This window comes from Cucurbita pepo, chromosome LG14 (assembly GCF_002806865.2).
Source record: "Cucurbita pepo subsp. pepo cultivar mu-cu-16 chromosome LG14, ASM280686v2, whole genome shotgun sequence".
In the NCBI taxonomy this organism is placed as follows: domain Eukaryota; kingdom Viridiplantae; phylum Streptophyta; class Magnoliopsida; order Cucurbitales; family Cucurbitaceae; genus Cucurbita; species Cucurbita pepo.
Window position 1 is genome coordinate 2,516,125 of NC_036651.1, and position 16,273 is coordinate 2,532,397.

Here is a 16,273-nt window from a genome sequence, read left to right on the forward strand (position 1 = left end):
AGTTCAAATCTCATTCCGATATTCTATTGAACTCAAAAATGAAAGAAAAAAAAAGATCCAGATTGACAGATCAATGGAACAAAGAACCAAAATAAAGAGCTCAAGTACTCGAGAAGAATTGCTTTCAAGTTGATAGTAACGCAGACATTGCAGCAAATGCACTAAGATCATGCATTGATGTTTTAACATCACTTTGAACACATCCTCTGTCAAGTGGCAGATACAGCATTTATTTCTTCAATCACCCAATGATTATTAAATAAAATGACGCAATATACGTTAGTAAATTGCCTATATTAATACCGAGAACTTAAATAGCTCATTGCCCCCTTCAGAATTTTTGCTTCTGTACAAATCATGACAAGTTACGAATATTTGTCAGTCACTTTTTTAAAAGCCTTATTCTTGATGGGAATCTTTCAAGAAATTCCAGGCTAACAATGCAGCCCCAATTGCAGGCTCCACCTGGTTTTAGTTCAAGAAAATGTATGGATGATTATTGCAAGGCTTCATATGCATATAAATGAAAGCATACGAACAAAGAACAGATACGTGCAGGGCTATTTTGCACATCTGGAATCACTGTTTATATACTTGTGATTTGAAGAAAGAACAATATTTTATTGTCCTAAGAATCAAGTCTGTCCATGGAAAGATTTAAGAACAATAACTGAACATGTTTTCATTGAATATTTGTAAAAACACATGCAGAGAAGAGAGGGTAATAAACAATATGATTACCTTAGGCCAAATGGGAACTACCCCAGGGTAGTCCTTGGAAATGCAGTTTATAACTTCTTGCGCTATACCCCATCCCTTATTTCCTTCAATAACTCCACCAACCATGACAAGGGGGAAAGAGCCCTTTCCATCTGCGATGTTAATGCTAACAATGAGAGTTGCGGTAAAGCTTTGGTTAAAAAATTCAAAAAGGAAGGTATTATCCTGTTATCGAACCCTCATTTGCCTGCATGGTTCCATTCATTATTTTCTTAAATGAATCTACAAGAAGTTTCTAGGAATCCTAATTCCAAAGAATATCCACGATCATTAGCATTTTACACAAACCCACAAATAAAAAATAGACAGAGAACATCTCCAAAGCTTTTAAAGGCACATAGACTGAGATTATTCACTATCAATTTTGTTGCACATTTAAGTACATATCCAAAGAGAAATAAGTTGAGACGAATTTTAAAGAGAAATAAGTTGAGACGAATTTTAAAGAGAAATAAGTTGAGACGAATTTTATCGCAAAGAATATGAGATCTCACATCGATTGGAGAGACAAACGAGTGCCAGTAAGGATGTTGGACGCTGAAGGGAGGTGGATTGTGAGATCTCACGTTGATTGGAGAGAGGAACGAGTGCCAGCAAGGACGCTGGACCCCGAAGGAAGGTGGATTGGAGAGGCGAACGAAACATTCTTTATAAGAGTGTGGAAACCTCTCCCAAGTAGACGCATTTTAAAAACCTTGAGGGGAAGCTCAAAGAGGACAATATCTGCTAGTGGTGGGCTTGGGCTGTTACAAATGGTATCAAAGCCAGACATTGGGCAGTGTGCTAGCGAGGACGCTAGACCCTGATGGGGTGAATTGTGAGATCCCACATCGATTGAAGAGAGGAAACGAGGGCCAACAAGGACGCTGGGCCCCGTGGGGGGTAGATTGTGAGATCCATATCTGTTGGAGAGGGGAACGAAGTATTGTTTATAAGGGTGACAGTGGGCCCCGAAGAGAGGTGGATTGTAAGATCCCACATTGGTTGGAGAGGTGAACAATGCATTCTTTACCAGGGTGTGGAAACCTCTCCTAGAAAATGTGTTCTTTATAATGGTATGTAAACCTCTCCCAGAGGAAGTCCGAAAGGGAAAGCCCAAAAGAAGACGATATCTACTAGTGGTGGGGGTTTAATAGCAAAAAGGCACTTCCAGCTTTGGGGACAGGAGAATCAAGTTCATTAACTACGACCAAAGATTTCCACTATTGCAGTACCTGAACCAGACAATCCGAGTCTTTGAACAACGGCATTCACGCTTAAAGCCAATTCCTTAACTGCATCTTGCAAGATGTTGTTTGCAACTTCATCCCCTGCTTCTGCACATGACACAACAGCAGGAACAAGGGCAGCAATTCGAGCCCAAGATGAATCTGCGTAGGTCCACCTAATTTTCAATGATAACCAAAAATATATGTGATCCATTCCTAATCAATCGTGCACGATACAGTACTTTTCATACCATATTTTATTCCTTCTACTGTGTTTAATTTACATTGTCCGAAAATNACCTCCAAAGCTTTTAAAAGCACATAGACTGACAGAGAACATCACCATCAATTTTGTTGCACATTTAAGTACATATCCAAACAGAAATAAGTTGAGACGAATTTTATCACAAAGAATATGACATCCCACATTGATTGGAGAGAGAAACGAGTGTCAGTAAGGATGTTGGGCGCTGAAGGGAGGTGGATTGTAAGATCTCACGTTGATTGGAGAGAGGAACGAGTGCCAGCAAAGACGCTGGACCCCGAAGGAAGGTGGATTGGAGAGGCGAACGAAACATTCTTTAGAAGAGTGTGGAACCTCTCCCTAGTAGACGCATTTGAAAAACCTTAAGGGGAAGCCCAAAGAGGACAATATTTGCTAGCGGTGGGCTTGGGCTGTTACAAATGGTATCAAAGCCAGACATTGGGTGGTGTGCTAGCGAGGACGCTAGACCCTGATGGGGTGAATTGTGAGATCCCACATCGATTGAAGAGAGGAAACGAGGGCCAACAAGGACGCTGGGCCCCGAGGGGGTAGATTGTGAGATCCATATCGGTTGGAGAGGGGAACGAAGTATTGTTTATAAGGGTGACAGTGGGCCCCGAAGGAAGGTGGATTGTAAGATCCCACATTGGTTGGAGAGGTGAACAATGCATTCTTTACCAGGGTGTGGAAACCTCTCCTAGAAAATGTGTTCTTTATAATGGTGTGGAAACTTTTCCCTAGCAGATGCGTTTTAAAACCCTTGAGAGGAAGCCTGAAAGGGAAAGCCCAAAAGAAGACAATATTTACGAGCTTACCGTCAAGTCAAGGGGGTTTAATAGCAAAAAGGCACTTCCAGCTTTGGGGACAGGAGAATCAAGTTCATTAACTACGACCAAAGATTTCCACTATTGCAGTACCTGAACCAGACAATCCGAGTCTTTGAACAACGGCATTCACGCTTAAAGCCAATTCCTTAACTGCATCTTGCAAGATGTTGTTTGCAACTTCATCCCCTGCTTCTGCACATGACACAACAGCAGGAACAAGGGCAGCAATTCGAGCCCAAGATGAATCTGCGTAGGTCCACCTAATTTTCAATGATAACCAAAAATATATGTGATCCATTCCTAATCAATCATGCACGATACAGTACTTTTCAGACCATATTTTATTCCTTCTACTGTGTTTAATTTACATTGTCCGAAAACAGAACCAAAGAATATAAGAGAGGAGACAGTGACGTTTGTGATAGGTAATGCCAATTGACAAGTGTACATACCCAANATAGCACCAAAGAATATAAAAGAGGAGACAGTGAAGTTTGTGATAGGTAATGCCAATTGACAAGTGTACATACCCAATGAGTTCATCGGCAGAAGAAAGACCAAGAGTCTGAAGAATGCTATTTGTGAGCTTTGTTTGAGGACCACGACCATCATGCGCTCTTATAATTGCAGTTAAAGCCTGCGCTGATATGCCATACCCACTGAAATTACAAAAAGTATCACCTTCAATGAAAAGTGGCAAAAGAAAATAAAAATGTGCACGTAATGCACAACACTCTCAGAGATGTATCAATATATAGATCAGCANTAGGGGGTAGATTGTGAGATCCATATCGGTTGGAGAGGGGAACGAAGTATTGTTTATAAGGGTGACAGTGGGCCCCGAAGGAAGGTGGATTGTAAGATCCCACATTGGTTGGAGAGGTGAACAATGCATTCTTTACCAGGGTGTGGAAACCTCTCCTAGAAAATGTGTTCTTTATAATGGTATGTAAACCTCTCCCAGAGGAAGTCCGAAAGGGAAAGCCCAAAAGAAGACGATATCTACTAGTGGTGGGGGTTTAATAGCAAAAAGGCACTTCCAGCTTTGGGGACAGGAGAATCAAGTTCATTAACTACGACCAAAGATTTCCACTATTGCAGTACCTGAACCAGACAATCCGAGTCTTTGAACAACGGCATTCACGCTTAAAGCCAATTCCTTAACTGCATCTTGCAAGATGTTGTTTGCAACTTCATCCCCTGCTTCTGCACATGACACAACAGCAGGAACAAGGGCAGCAATTCGAGCCCAAGATGAATCTGCGTAGGTCCACCTAATTTTCAATGATAACCAAAAATATATGTGATCCATTCCTAATCAATCGTGCACGATACAGTACTTTTCATACCATATTTTATTCCTTCTACTGTGTTTAATTTACATTGTCCGAAAATAGCACCAAAGAATATAAAAGAGGAGACAGTGAAGTTTGTGATAGGTAATGCCAATTGACAAGTGTACATACCCAATGAGTTCATCGGCAGAAGAAAGACCAAGAGTCTGAAGAATGCTATTTGTGAGCTTTGTTTGAGGACCACGACCATCATGCGCTCTTATAATTGCAGTTAAAGCCTGCGCTGATATGCCATACCCACTGAAATTACAAAAAGTATCACCTTCAATGAAAAGTGGCAAAAGAAAATAAAAATGTGCACGTAATGCACAACACTCTCAGAGATGTATCAATATATAGATCAGNATAAGGGTGTGGAAACCTCTCCTAGAAAATGTGTTCTTTATAATGGTGTGGAAACTTTTCCCTAGCAGATGCGTTTTAAAACCCTTGAGAGGAAGCCTGAAAGGGAAAGCCCAAAAGAAGACAATATTTACGAGCTTACCGTCAAGTCAAGGGGGTTTAATAGCAAAAAGGCACTTCCAACTTTGGGGACAGGAGAATCAAGTTCATTAACTACGACCAAAGATTTCCACTATTGCAGTACCTGAACCAGACAATCCGAGTCTTTGAACAACGGCATTCACGCTTAAAGCCAATTCCTTAACTGCATCTTGCAAGATGTTGTTTGCAACTTCATCCCCTGCTTCTGCACATGACACAACAGCAGGAACAAGGGCAGCAATTCGAGCCCAAGATGAATCTGCGTAGGTCCACCTAATTTTCAATGATAACCAAAAATATATGTGATCCATTCCTAATCAATCGTGCACGATACAGTACTTTTCATACCATATTTTATTCCTTCTACTGTGTTTAATTTACATTGTCCGAAAATAGCACCAAAGAATATAAAAGAGGAGACAGTGAAGTTTGTGATAGGTAATGCCAATTGACAAGTGTACATACCCAATGAGTTCATCGGCAGAAGAAAGACCAAGAGTCTGAAGAATGCTATTTGTGAGCTTTGTTTGAGGACCACGACCATCATGCGCTCTTATAATTGCAGTTAAAGCCTGCGCTGATATGCCATACCCACTGAAATTACAAAAAGTATCACCTTCAATGAAAAGTGGCAAAAGAAAATAAAAATGTGCACGTAATGCACAACACTCTCAGAGATGTATCAATATATAGATCAGCATGGAGTGCAGCAACATGGTTTTAAAACACAAACATAATTGAAACAGACAAATAAACATGAAACAAAATTATCTTAACTCCAATGAGTTATAGTATTTCATATAGTTACTTTACTCTNCTCAGAGATGTATCAATATAGATCAGCATGGAGTGCAGAAACATAGTTTTAAAACACAAACATAATTGAAACAGACAAACAAACATGAAACAAAATTATCTTAACAACTCCAATGAGTTATAGTATTTCATATAGTTACTTTACTCTAAAACCTCGACTGATTATGAACACACGTGCTCCATATTGAGAACAATACTATGGGAGTAAAAATTAAAATTCACCACACGATCAACAAGGAATAATGAGACAAGTATTAGGAAACAAATAAGATGATACCCATACGATCAATCATAACCCAATTTAAAAGTGTGCGTCCATGTGAGGGAGTGAGAGAAAGAGACCTTCCCCAGTCGCCTAAGATTGGTCCTGCACCANGGGACAAGTATTAGGAAACAAATAAGATGATCCCCATACGATCAATCATAACCCAATTTAAAAGTGTGCGTCCATGTGAGGGAGTGAGAGAAAGAGACCTTCCCCAGTCGCCTAAGATTGGTCCTGCACCAGCTGCTCGAGCTTCTCTTCCATCATCAGTAAATCCAAAAGCAATACTACCAGTGCCGGCAATTAGAACACAACCACTAAGCCTTCCCATGGTACCACTTGCAAGAGCAGCCGCAGCATCATTTCGAACATAGAGTTTGACATGGCTAGGAAACATATCTCTGCACATAATCAGAAGCGTATAAAAACATACTTGATCCCTAAACATGAGATTCAGATATCATATGAAATAGAACAAAAAAGCTTGTGAACGGAATAGCAGCTTGGATCCTGGGAATTGATTTGAGACCTAACTCAGATCGTTAATGAATATTCGGGTATAAGTACACCACTAAGGGATATGTATAGTATAAACAGCTAAAATTAGTCCGCAACACTACATGAACTAAGTAGAAAGAACAACGGTCATCCTAAGATTTTAGATTAAAAAATGAGTATATAACATGCCCATCACCATAAATCCAATGACAGAAGGAACATAGTATCATCGAAACATCTAAGAATCTTTCCATGGCCCATACCTGAGCCAATTCAAAATCCTTTGCTGGTCCGTTGGATGGTTTACACCAGAAACAGATAAACAAATAGCTTGAACTGCAGACCGATCTGAACCTGATTTTGAAAGAGCCTCAGCCATAACTTGCTCCAACGTTTCCCTTGCAGCAGTTTCTGAAAGGGAGAAGCAAATTTACTCCAAGGACCTACAATACTAAAATCTCATATAAAATACTTAGAAACCAACCAGCCATTTTTCTCCTAACTAATTCAAACTAAGAGTTTACTGTCTTAACTCTCAGCATCTTAGTTTTTGAAAACATATCAAATGGCACAACATAAAACCAGTAAAGCCAGTAAAAAAAAAAGAACTCATAGGTTGCCTTTGATCGACACAAAGATGACTAGGTTTTAAAAGTTGCAGTTAGTCTACGCTGCATTGCAACTTTGAATTTTCATTGGTCTTTTTTGGTTAAATTATGCATTTCATCGTTATGTTTGTAATTGTGTTAGTATGGTCTCCATACTTTTATGAGTTTCATCTCCACCCTTCGGCTAATTCCTACCAATAGTCTCATTAACTTCATAAAGCCATGCTACTTGAAATTATTTAGTTCCTTCAAACTTAAAGTTCGTTCATGAAAACTAAATAAATTCACAGATGATAGCCATGGTACATGTACTTTTGTTCTACCAAACGAAAAATCAGATAAAATTGAGGCTACTCGCATTTCTGTAGAATAAATGAAACCAGAAGGTTGTACCTATCCCTACAACTTCCCATTCAAAAATCTAGCAAAATACAGCCACCAATCCAGGAAGAATAGTGAGAAACATGTGCAGAAGAACATGAAAGACCAGTCAAAATTGAAGAAAAGTATAGGCACAAAGGGAGAGAAAGTACCGCCAACGCTGTTATGGTTGGAGCAGCCGGCTTCGACTCGGGCGAGAAGAGGAAGAGGATCAGGAAGATGAAGAGACTGCTGAAGTGGTAAAAGGGGAACACAAACGCAGATGGTGGAGGTTGTTCCTCCATCAATTCCAAGAATCACACCTCCAACTCCTCCTCCTCCGCCTGTTCTGCCGGACATTTCTCGCTCGAATTCCCAGATTTCCCCATTCCGATATTTCTTCGTCATCTGGAAACTCAGGAATCAGAATCCGGTACAAGAACGCTGATTCTTACGCCTTACTTTCTACTCTCAATTACAGTCAATCCGCTACAAAAACCACAGCACTACTCTCCTCCGTTCTGCAGAAAAGTTGGGGAATTTAGAGCGAGAGAGAGCGAAGAAGAAGAACAAGAAGAAGAAGAAAATTTATAGTAAACGACAGGAAAGACGAGGCTAATTATTTTGCTGTTAATTCTCCACTGGATAATCAAACAATTCAACGATTCTCATTATTAAATTCTGATTTTTTAATACAAAACAATATTATGATAATTATTTTTAAAAAATACGTATTTTCTTTTTAAAAATTACATTATTACCCTCCTCCACATTTTATAAACGTTTAAGAACTACCCTCGAACTTAAAATTTGAACAGCCACATCGTTATAAGTCATATGTCTAACATCTGTGTAAAATTATAAATAATTTATATTAAAAATGATAATTTTGAAACCTAAAGTTTAAAAATAATGATATTTAAAATAAATTACAAAATTTATAATTATTTTTATAAGGGTAAATTACAAATTTTATGTTTATATGTAAAAAGTGTTTAGTGTTTAAATTTATGTAAAATAAAACCTACTTATTCTTAAAAAAACAATATTTTTACAAAATATATAATTAAAATTTTAAAGTTTAATTAAACATACAAATCAATTTTAAATAAATTGTGATATTTTAAAATTTAATAAATATTTAGATATTTGAATTTTATATTTAACCGTACGATACATAAAGTTTTTAAATCTTTTTTATAAAATAATATACTATTTTGATGATATAAAAAATAAGAGCTAACATTAAGCATAGTCTATGGTCAATGTCTTCATGCAAGTATTGAATTCCTTTGAACTCATCTNTTTTCTTTTTTTAAAATAAAAAAACGTATTTGCAAACCGCTTCAAGCAAATGTACGTTCTTATCTTTTTTTTTTTTTGACAGACAAGCCAAAGATGTTTTGTCTTCTTTTGATATTCCCGGAATAATAAAAACGCTTTTTAGACATTGAATATGGAAAAACACAGAATTGACTATTTCGGACAATACACAGGAAAAGCCAGAGGAGAATGAAACAAAAAAAAGCAGGGATGATAAGAAGAGCCAAGGAGGAAGAGAAACAAACATGTATAGAAAGATCAGAAGCTCGAGTCCAATCCCTTGTTGTCATAGATCGATGGAATGCCCTTCTTTCCTTTAGTTTGAGTTGCCCTTCGAGTCCGAAACCAAATTCTAAGCTAACCCATATCAAAATCATCCACTCAAGAGGAGTAAATGTGAAATTCATAATAGGAGAGTGTGTACCAAATAAGCAAAAATGTCAGGTGAGTTGTGAATTTACAAGCTTAAACAACTGCTAAAAAGACCTTGAAACGAAGCAGCCAGAGGGTCGGTAATACCTGTTATTAACAATTAGAACAGTCCCTCGCCCAATGGCCAGGCTTCCCACATTTGAAACAGCTTCCAGCTGAAGAAGATTGGTTTCTGCCAAACTCTGCTGGAGGAGGATTTGATGGTGCCAGTGATTGCGAGCAATCTCTAGCCCAATGCCCTTCGCCCCCACATTTATAACAGGAAGAACCCGCCCTTGCAGTCGCAGGCATGCCTTTGCTTGTGTCGGTTGTGTTGCCGTAGACCTTAGAGCCACTCGCTTGATTCTTGGCTGCCATGGATGGCTCCTTGCACCATTGGAAAAACCCGCAAGTTGCCTGCAAAACAGATTTGATTTCCGCTCATGAGGAATTACAACAGGAAGATCAATTCATATATATGTACTGTACAACTTGTGCAATTTGCAAGCATTGAAACATTTCCATAGAACTATGTTCAGATGATGTTGGTGCTGGAAATTACCATTACCACAGAACTAGAAAATTTAAAGAGATACAAGTATTGTAACGGAAGCGGAAGCGAGATCGATCGCAGTCACACATCCACAAAACAGAAATTAAAGACACAAAGATTTATGTGGTTTGAAGAGAAGAAATTCCTCTACATCCACGGGCAGCAACCAATCTCAATAATCAAAGTGTATGCAGAGTGTATATCTCACACTTTTACATGTAGTATCTCTCAATAAAGTTCCTCCTAAAATGACACTCAAACTCAATCGAGCTCAATGTCTCTCAACCATCTTAGACAACCCTTTATTAGTGTCATACATGAATCAAGATGATTCATATATCAAAATTTGGAGATGAACCAAATGAATGGGAGATGAGCCAAATAAATTCCAATACATAGGAGAGGGGAATGTAGCGCAATTGTTCATGATTCTAAAAGATTCATGAACCTATTCTTCATGACAAGTTACAAGAACAGGAACTGTGGACAAAGTAAGTAAAGAAGGACAAACCTTGGGTGGATGTCATCACTAAGTGATATACAGATGAAACAACCCCACCATCTAAAAGGCAGGGAGACCACTAAAAACGGCAATCCACTTATTCTCCATAAGGGTATTCCCTCACTATTTGATTGAATTTAAGTTGAGAACACGATAACACCGTTGAGAAACAAGAAGAACATAAACCAAACAATTCAATAGGGTAGAAAACTCTTCAAAACCTTAGAAGACTGCTCTATTACAAAAGATTCCATACCCCTAAAACACAACCTGACCCTTAAAGGCCTAGCTCAATCTCATGCCCAACAACCGTACATAACCTACCACTAACTAACCTTACCCATCCTGGAGTAGGCATTCACGATTGGGGGCCTCATATTCTCTTGATTGTGCTTAAATTGGTATATATGAACCTGACATGAAGGTATAATGAGGCCAAATATTTTTGGATTAATCATATTCTAATTACATGCTGTCCGTGCCAGCATTGGTTCGTTTCCCTTAAGGTTGCTTTCTTTCCTTAGTTCATTATAATGTAACTATAACATCCGTCTTTATACACTTCAGTCGTTTAAGCCATCTAGACATATGCAGAGTAATTGGCGACTACTCAATTGCTTGCAACAATCTAGGCCACCTTCAAGACCATAATTTTCAACTCCCAGCAAATTCAATTGATCGAAAGATGAAAAGTCATAAAATTGGGACCATAAAGTAAATTTGAAAAAATGAGACAAATGTAGGAAAAGCATTAAACTTAGCCAAGGTATTAGAGCAAATTTTACTTTCTTCCAATCAGTCTGAATGAAGCATCAAATGCGTATACATTTCAAGATTAGCCACAGTTCAGTCAGATAATTGGATAGTTCATGACATTCTTCTTAATATGAAAATGAAAATTCAGCAACCCGAAATCTAAACAAGACAATAAAAACTGCTGCACAAACATTTCTGCTATAAAATTACCTGGTATGAAGGGCAACGATAGAATTGCTGCCCCACATTGTCCCCTGTTTTGGCTGTTAGAGTTATGCAAGAACCAGCACCACAGGGGCACTTAAGGTCTGAAAATGAAGAACTTGATGCACGATTTTGGCTTCCATAAGTCATTATATTAGTTGAAGAGGCATTGTCACACCACTCAAAGAATCCGCAGCCACCATTTTCCTGAGAGCAATTAAATGTATATCAAAAGATAGTAGGAGCATGATATATAACGATGTGATGATAAAAAGTTATTGCGTCAAGAAAAAGTATCTAAGGAGCTTTGAACTCACAATGGTATAGCAAAATTTAAGTTTAGTAACACTGTTTTAGTCAAGAAAAATTATATGAATCAGTGGCAATATTACATTACGCATTACTAATTTAATTTCTACATGAATGCTACATAGGTCTAAGCAACACCGATATCTTCCTCAAGGTTCTTAATAGCTGCTTATATATTTTTGACAAAACCCAGCATCAATCCGATGAATAAGGACATGAATTCATCAGAACTCAAGATCGATGTTCCAATTATCAAGTTTGCGCGGCATCATTACATGACTTCAACAATGGCGACCATTGGGGAAGAGGAAGAAAGGATACTAAAAAAAGAACGCAGCCTCCTCACCTGTCGAACGGCACATTTGTAAAATTTTCGACCTCGATTCCTCTCCGTATTCGCAGTTAGTACTACACAAACTCCCATTCCGCAGGGGCATGATTTCTCGGCAACAGACGTATCATTTCCTGAAGCGCTGAAAGACCCTCCACTTCCCGGAGCATCGCAGTCTCTAGCCCAATGCCCTAATTTCCCGCATTTAAAACACGAGCCACCACCCTCCGATTGAGCATGAGCAGTAGTATTCGCAGAGATGAACCCTTTATTTCCAGAATTGGCTATCCGACCAGAAAGTTGAGAGAGGATAATAGGATCTCCTTTCAAAGCGGCGATGTAGATCCCTTCCGCATCTGCATTAGGGGAAACTTTGCTCGTAACCTCCGCGACCGCTCTTTTGGGCGGATCGATGGTATGATTGGGGATTTTTCTACGTTTACTAGCTAGGGCACGAGCTTCCGCCGCGGCCACCTCCGAAAGAAAATCCTCGTCGTCGTCATCTCCGAGATCGAAATCAAAATTCCTCTTAGCTTCGAACTTCATCTCTCTCCCTCCGCGATCGAACTCGGTTTTGAAATTTGCCTCTTTTTCTTCTATAGTTTTGCTTCCCGCCTTGGGTATAATTTCGTTTAGGTTACAATTATCAAAATAAATAAATAAATAATACTTCTAAATTATAGTTTCGCCCAATTACAAATCGTCCTCAACCTCACCATTTTTTTGAATAAATTCAACTGATATGAGATTTCACAATCCACTCGCTTAGAGATTAGCATCCTCGCTAACGCACTGTTCGATGTCTGACTCTAATACCATTTGTAACAATCTAAGCTCATCGTGAGTAGATGAAATCCACCCCCTTAGAGACTAGCGTCCTCGCTAACGCACTGTCCGATATCTGACTCTAATACCATTTGTAATAGTCCAAGTCCATCGCGAGTAGATGAAATCCACCCACTTAGAGACTAACGTCCTCGCTGACGCACTGTTCGATGTCCGACTCTAATACCATTTGTAATAGTCCAAGCCCATCGCGAGTAGATGAAATCCACCCCCTTACATACTCGCTGACGCACTGTCTGATGTCTGACTCTAATACCTTTTGTAACAGTCAAAATCCATCGCGAGTAGATGAAATCCACCTCCTTAGAGACTAACGTCCTCACTGTATGACTCTAGTAACAATCCAAGCTCATCGCAAGTAGATGAAATTCACCCCCTTAGAGACTAACGTTCTTGCTCACGCACGGTCTGACTCTAATACCATTTGTAACAGTCCAAGCCCATCACGAATAGATGAAATCCACCTCCTTAGAGACTAACGTCCTCACTGTATGACTCTAATACCATTTGTAACAGTCCAAGCCCATCGCAAGTAGATGAAATTCACCCCCTTAGAGACTAATGTCCTTGCTAACGCACGATCTGACTCTAATACCATTTGTAACAGTCCAAGCCCATCACGAATAGATGAAATCCACCTCCTTAGAGACTAACGTCCTCACTGTATGACTCTAATACCATTTGCAACAGTCCAAGCCCATCGCAAGTAAATGAAATTCACCCCCTTAGAGACTAACGTCCTTGCTAACGCCCGGTCGGACTCTAATACCATTTGTAACAGTCTAAGCCCATCACGAATAGATGAAATCCACCTCCTTATAGACTAACGTCCTCACTGTATGACTCTAATACCATTTATAACAGTCCAAGCCCATCGCAAGTAGATGAAATTCACCCCCTTATAGACTAATGTTCTTACTAACGCACGGTCTGACTCTAATACCATTTGTAACAGTCCAAGCCCATCACGAATAGATGAAATCCACCCCCTTAGAGACTAACGTCCTCGCTAACGCACTGTATGACTCTAATACCATTTGCAATAGTCCAAGCCCATCACAAATAGATGAAATCCACCCCCTTAGAGACTAACGTCCTCGCTGACGCACTGTATGACTCTAATACCATTTGCAACAGTCCAATCCCATAGCGAGTAGATGAAATCCACTCTCTTAGAGACTAACGTCCTCGCTAACACACTATCCGATGTCTAACTCTAATACCGTTTGTAACAGTCCAAGCCCATCACGAGTAGATATTGCTCACTTCAACATGTGACATGTCACCAGCAACCTCACTATTTTGAACCATCTCTATTAGTTCATCTAAGTAGACACCATTTTTATTCATTTTATAAATTTAATCACAAAAATTTTAATGAGTATTTTTTATATATATAATTTAATCTTTTTATTTATGACCTAAAAATTTATATTTATTTGGACCTTTAACTTTTTTAATTATATATTTAATTAATAAATTTAAATATTTTTTAAAATTCATAAATTTACTCAATAAGAAATCTTAAACATACCGATCAAATACTTAAATTAATCACTCATGATATGAACCAAGAGACATCAATCATACAATATACTTCAATGAAGATATGAAGAAAAGATTATCAAAATTATCAAAGAAGATGTTTCAATTCAAGCAAGAATGAAGTTTGATTGTTGTAAATTTTGGGTGGGTTACAATTTAGAATAAGTTAGAGTTATTGTATTTTAAGAGTTTTTATTTACACGTTTACATAATGGCTAATTATGGGAAGCAGACTTGAAAAATATAGTAAGATAGAGGATTTGTACTTTCTTTAGCCAATGGCTATGTTTCCTTCCTTTGCAATTCTATGTACTTTAGATTGTATGTAGAATCATTCAAGCTCGACATGATCAATCTTGCTTGTGGAGTGATTCGAACCTCAAACAAGTGTTCTTACGTTGAGATATTTGATCAACAAGAATCATTCAAGCTAGACATGATCGATCTTGCTTGTGGAGTGATTCGAATCTCAAATAGTGTTCCTTCCTTGAGATATTCGATCAACAAGGTAATCTGAATCTTATTTCCCTTGTAGTTGATTCCTTCGTGTTCGATATTTTTATGGGTATTTTATTCACGTCTTCACTTAAAAATGCAACTTCTTATCACACCTGGTACGAGCAAATTTCAATTTTTTTTTTCTTAAAAGTACTTTTGACTCTTTAATAATATTTTTTCGAGATTAAAATTCGAAACAAAAAAAAAAAAAACGTAAAAATCAATTAAAAAATTAGGAATAAGGCTTTAATTCCAATCCAAAGCTTTTTCCAAAAATAGAAATTCCACATTTTTGTTGCAAAAAATATTATACAAATTTATAATAAAGTTGGATCCATCAATTCCTTAACCACTTAGCAACCATCAATTAATTAAAATCTATTTGTCTACTTTTCTTTGGGTACTCTTTGTGTTTTCCCGAGCTTACCCTTAAGTTTTTAAAATGCGTCTACTAAGGAGAGGTTTTCACACCTGGTAATGTTTTGTTCTCCTCTCCAACTGCCCGGTATCTGGCTCTTATACCATTTATAATAACCCAAGTCCACGACGAGCAGATATTGTACTCCTTGTGTTTTACTAGGCGTACCCTTAAGTTTTTAAAATGCGTATAATAAGGAGAGGTTTTCACACCCTGTTAATATAGGATCTCACAATCCACCTCCTTTAGGAGCCAGTGTCCTCGCTAGCACACTACCTGGTGTCTGGCTCTGATATCATTTATAACAAGCCAAACTCATTACTAACGTATATTGTCATCTTTGGGCGCCTAGAGAGTACAATAAATGTTAGCGGTGGACTTGAACTGTTACAGTATCATATCTCGAATTACAAAAACTACACTTCTTCAACCTTACTCGATCCCCATCTACAAAAATGTGCATTTATTTATTTATTTATTTTTTCGTCTGAAAAGTGAAAAATAATCTAAGTATCGACTTTTGATATGAACTTATTTGATTAAGTTTGGCGGCCCGAAATCAATCAAACATCAAGCAGTGTAGTAGAGATATGTTTTTAAGATTGTGAAATCCACGTGGTGGCACATGAGTGGCTGGAAACAGTGTTTTTCCAATATAAGAACAACTCGCACGTGCCATGTGAGAGACCTACAGCGCACTTCACATGATTTAATCAATGCACACACATTCTTGTTCTTAGCTCCACAAACCTAACCTTAATTATTATTATTATTATTATTATTTTGTTATTTTTAATTTTTTTCTGAACCCCTTTAAAAATAAATAAAAATAAATAATTATTTTTACAAATTTTACAATTTTCCAATAATTTTGTGCCACTTGGAAGGAAAAAAATAGCTTAAAATCTCATTAGTTCTTTGACTTTTTTAATCAAAATCATAATCAATATGTAAATTAATTATGATTTTATGTTTTTTTTTGTTGATTTACTTAATTAAATAGCCTCATGTCTACCCAAACTAGCATTTAAAATAATCATAATTAATATGTAAATTAATTTGATGTTATGAATTTGGTTGATTTACTTGATTCAAATAGCCTGTGTCTATAT

The 16,273-nt window shown here is 37.8% G+C and overlaps 2 protein-coding genes across 2 annotated transcripts; both read right to left on the minus strand.

Moving 5' to 3' along the window:
- Positions 1-76: 76 nt before the first annotated feature.
- Positions 77-8,073, minus strand: LOC111810936 (N-acetyl-D-glucosamine kinase-like). Its single transcript, XM_023697789.1, has 7 exons — positions 7,639-8,073; positions 6,761-6,908; positions 6,209-6,400; positions 5,384-5,512; positions 5,022-5,191; positions 742-872; positions 77-465 (listed from the first exon to the last, which is right to left on the minus strand). The coding sequence occupies exons 1-7, from the start codon at positions 7,871-7,873 to the stop codon at positions 400-402; spliced, it is 1,071 nt and encodes a 356-aa protein (XP_023553557.1). The 5' UTR covers positions 7,874-8,073; the 3' UTR covers positions 77-399.
- Positions 8,074-9,054: 981 nt separating this feature from the next.
- LOC111810284 (cold shock domain-containing protein 3-like) lies at positions 9,055-12,463 on the minus strand. Its single transcript, XM_023696969.1, has 3 exons — positions 11,870-12,463; positions 11,221-11,421; positions 9,055-9,616 (listed from the first exon to the last, which is right to left on the minus strand). The coding sequence occupies exons 1-3, from the start codon at positions 12,398-12,400 to the stop codon at positions 9,314-9,316; spliced, it is 1,035 nt and encodes a 344-aa protein (XP_023552737.1). The 5' UTR covers positions 12,401-12,463; the 3' UTR covers positions 9,055-9,313.
- Positions 12,464-16,273: the final 3,810 nt, after the last annotated feature.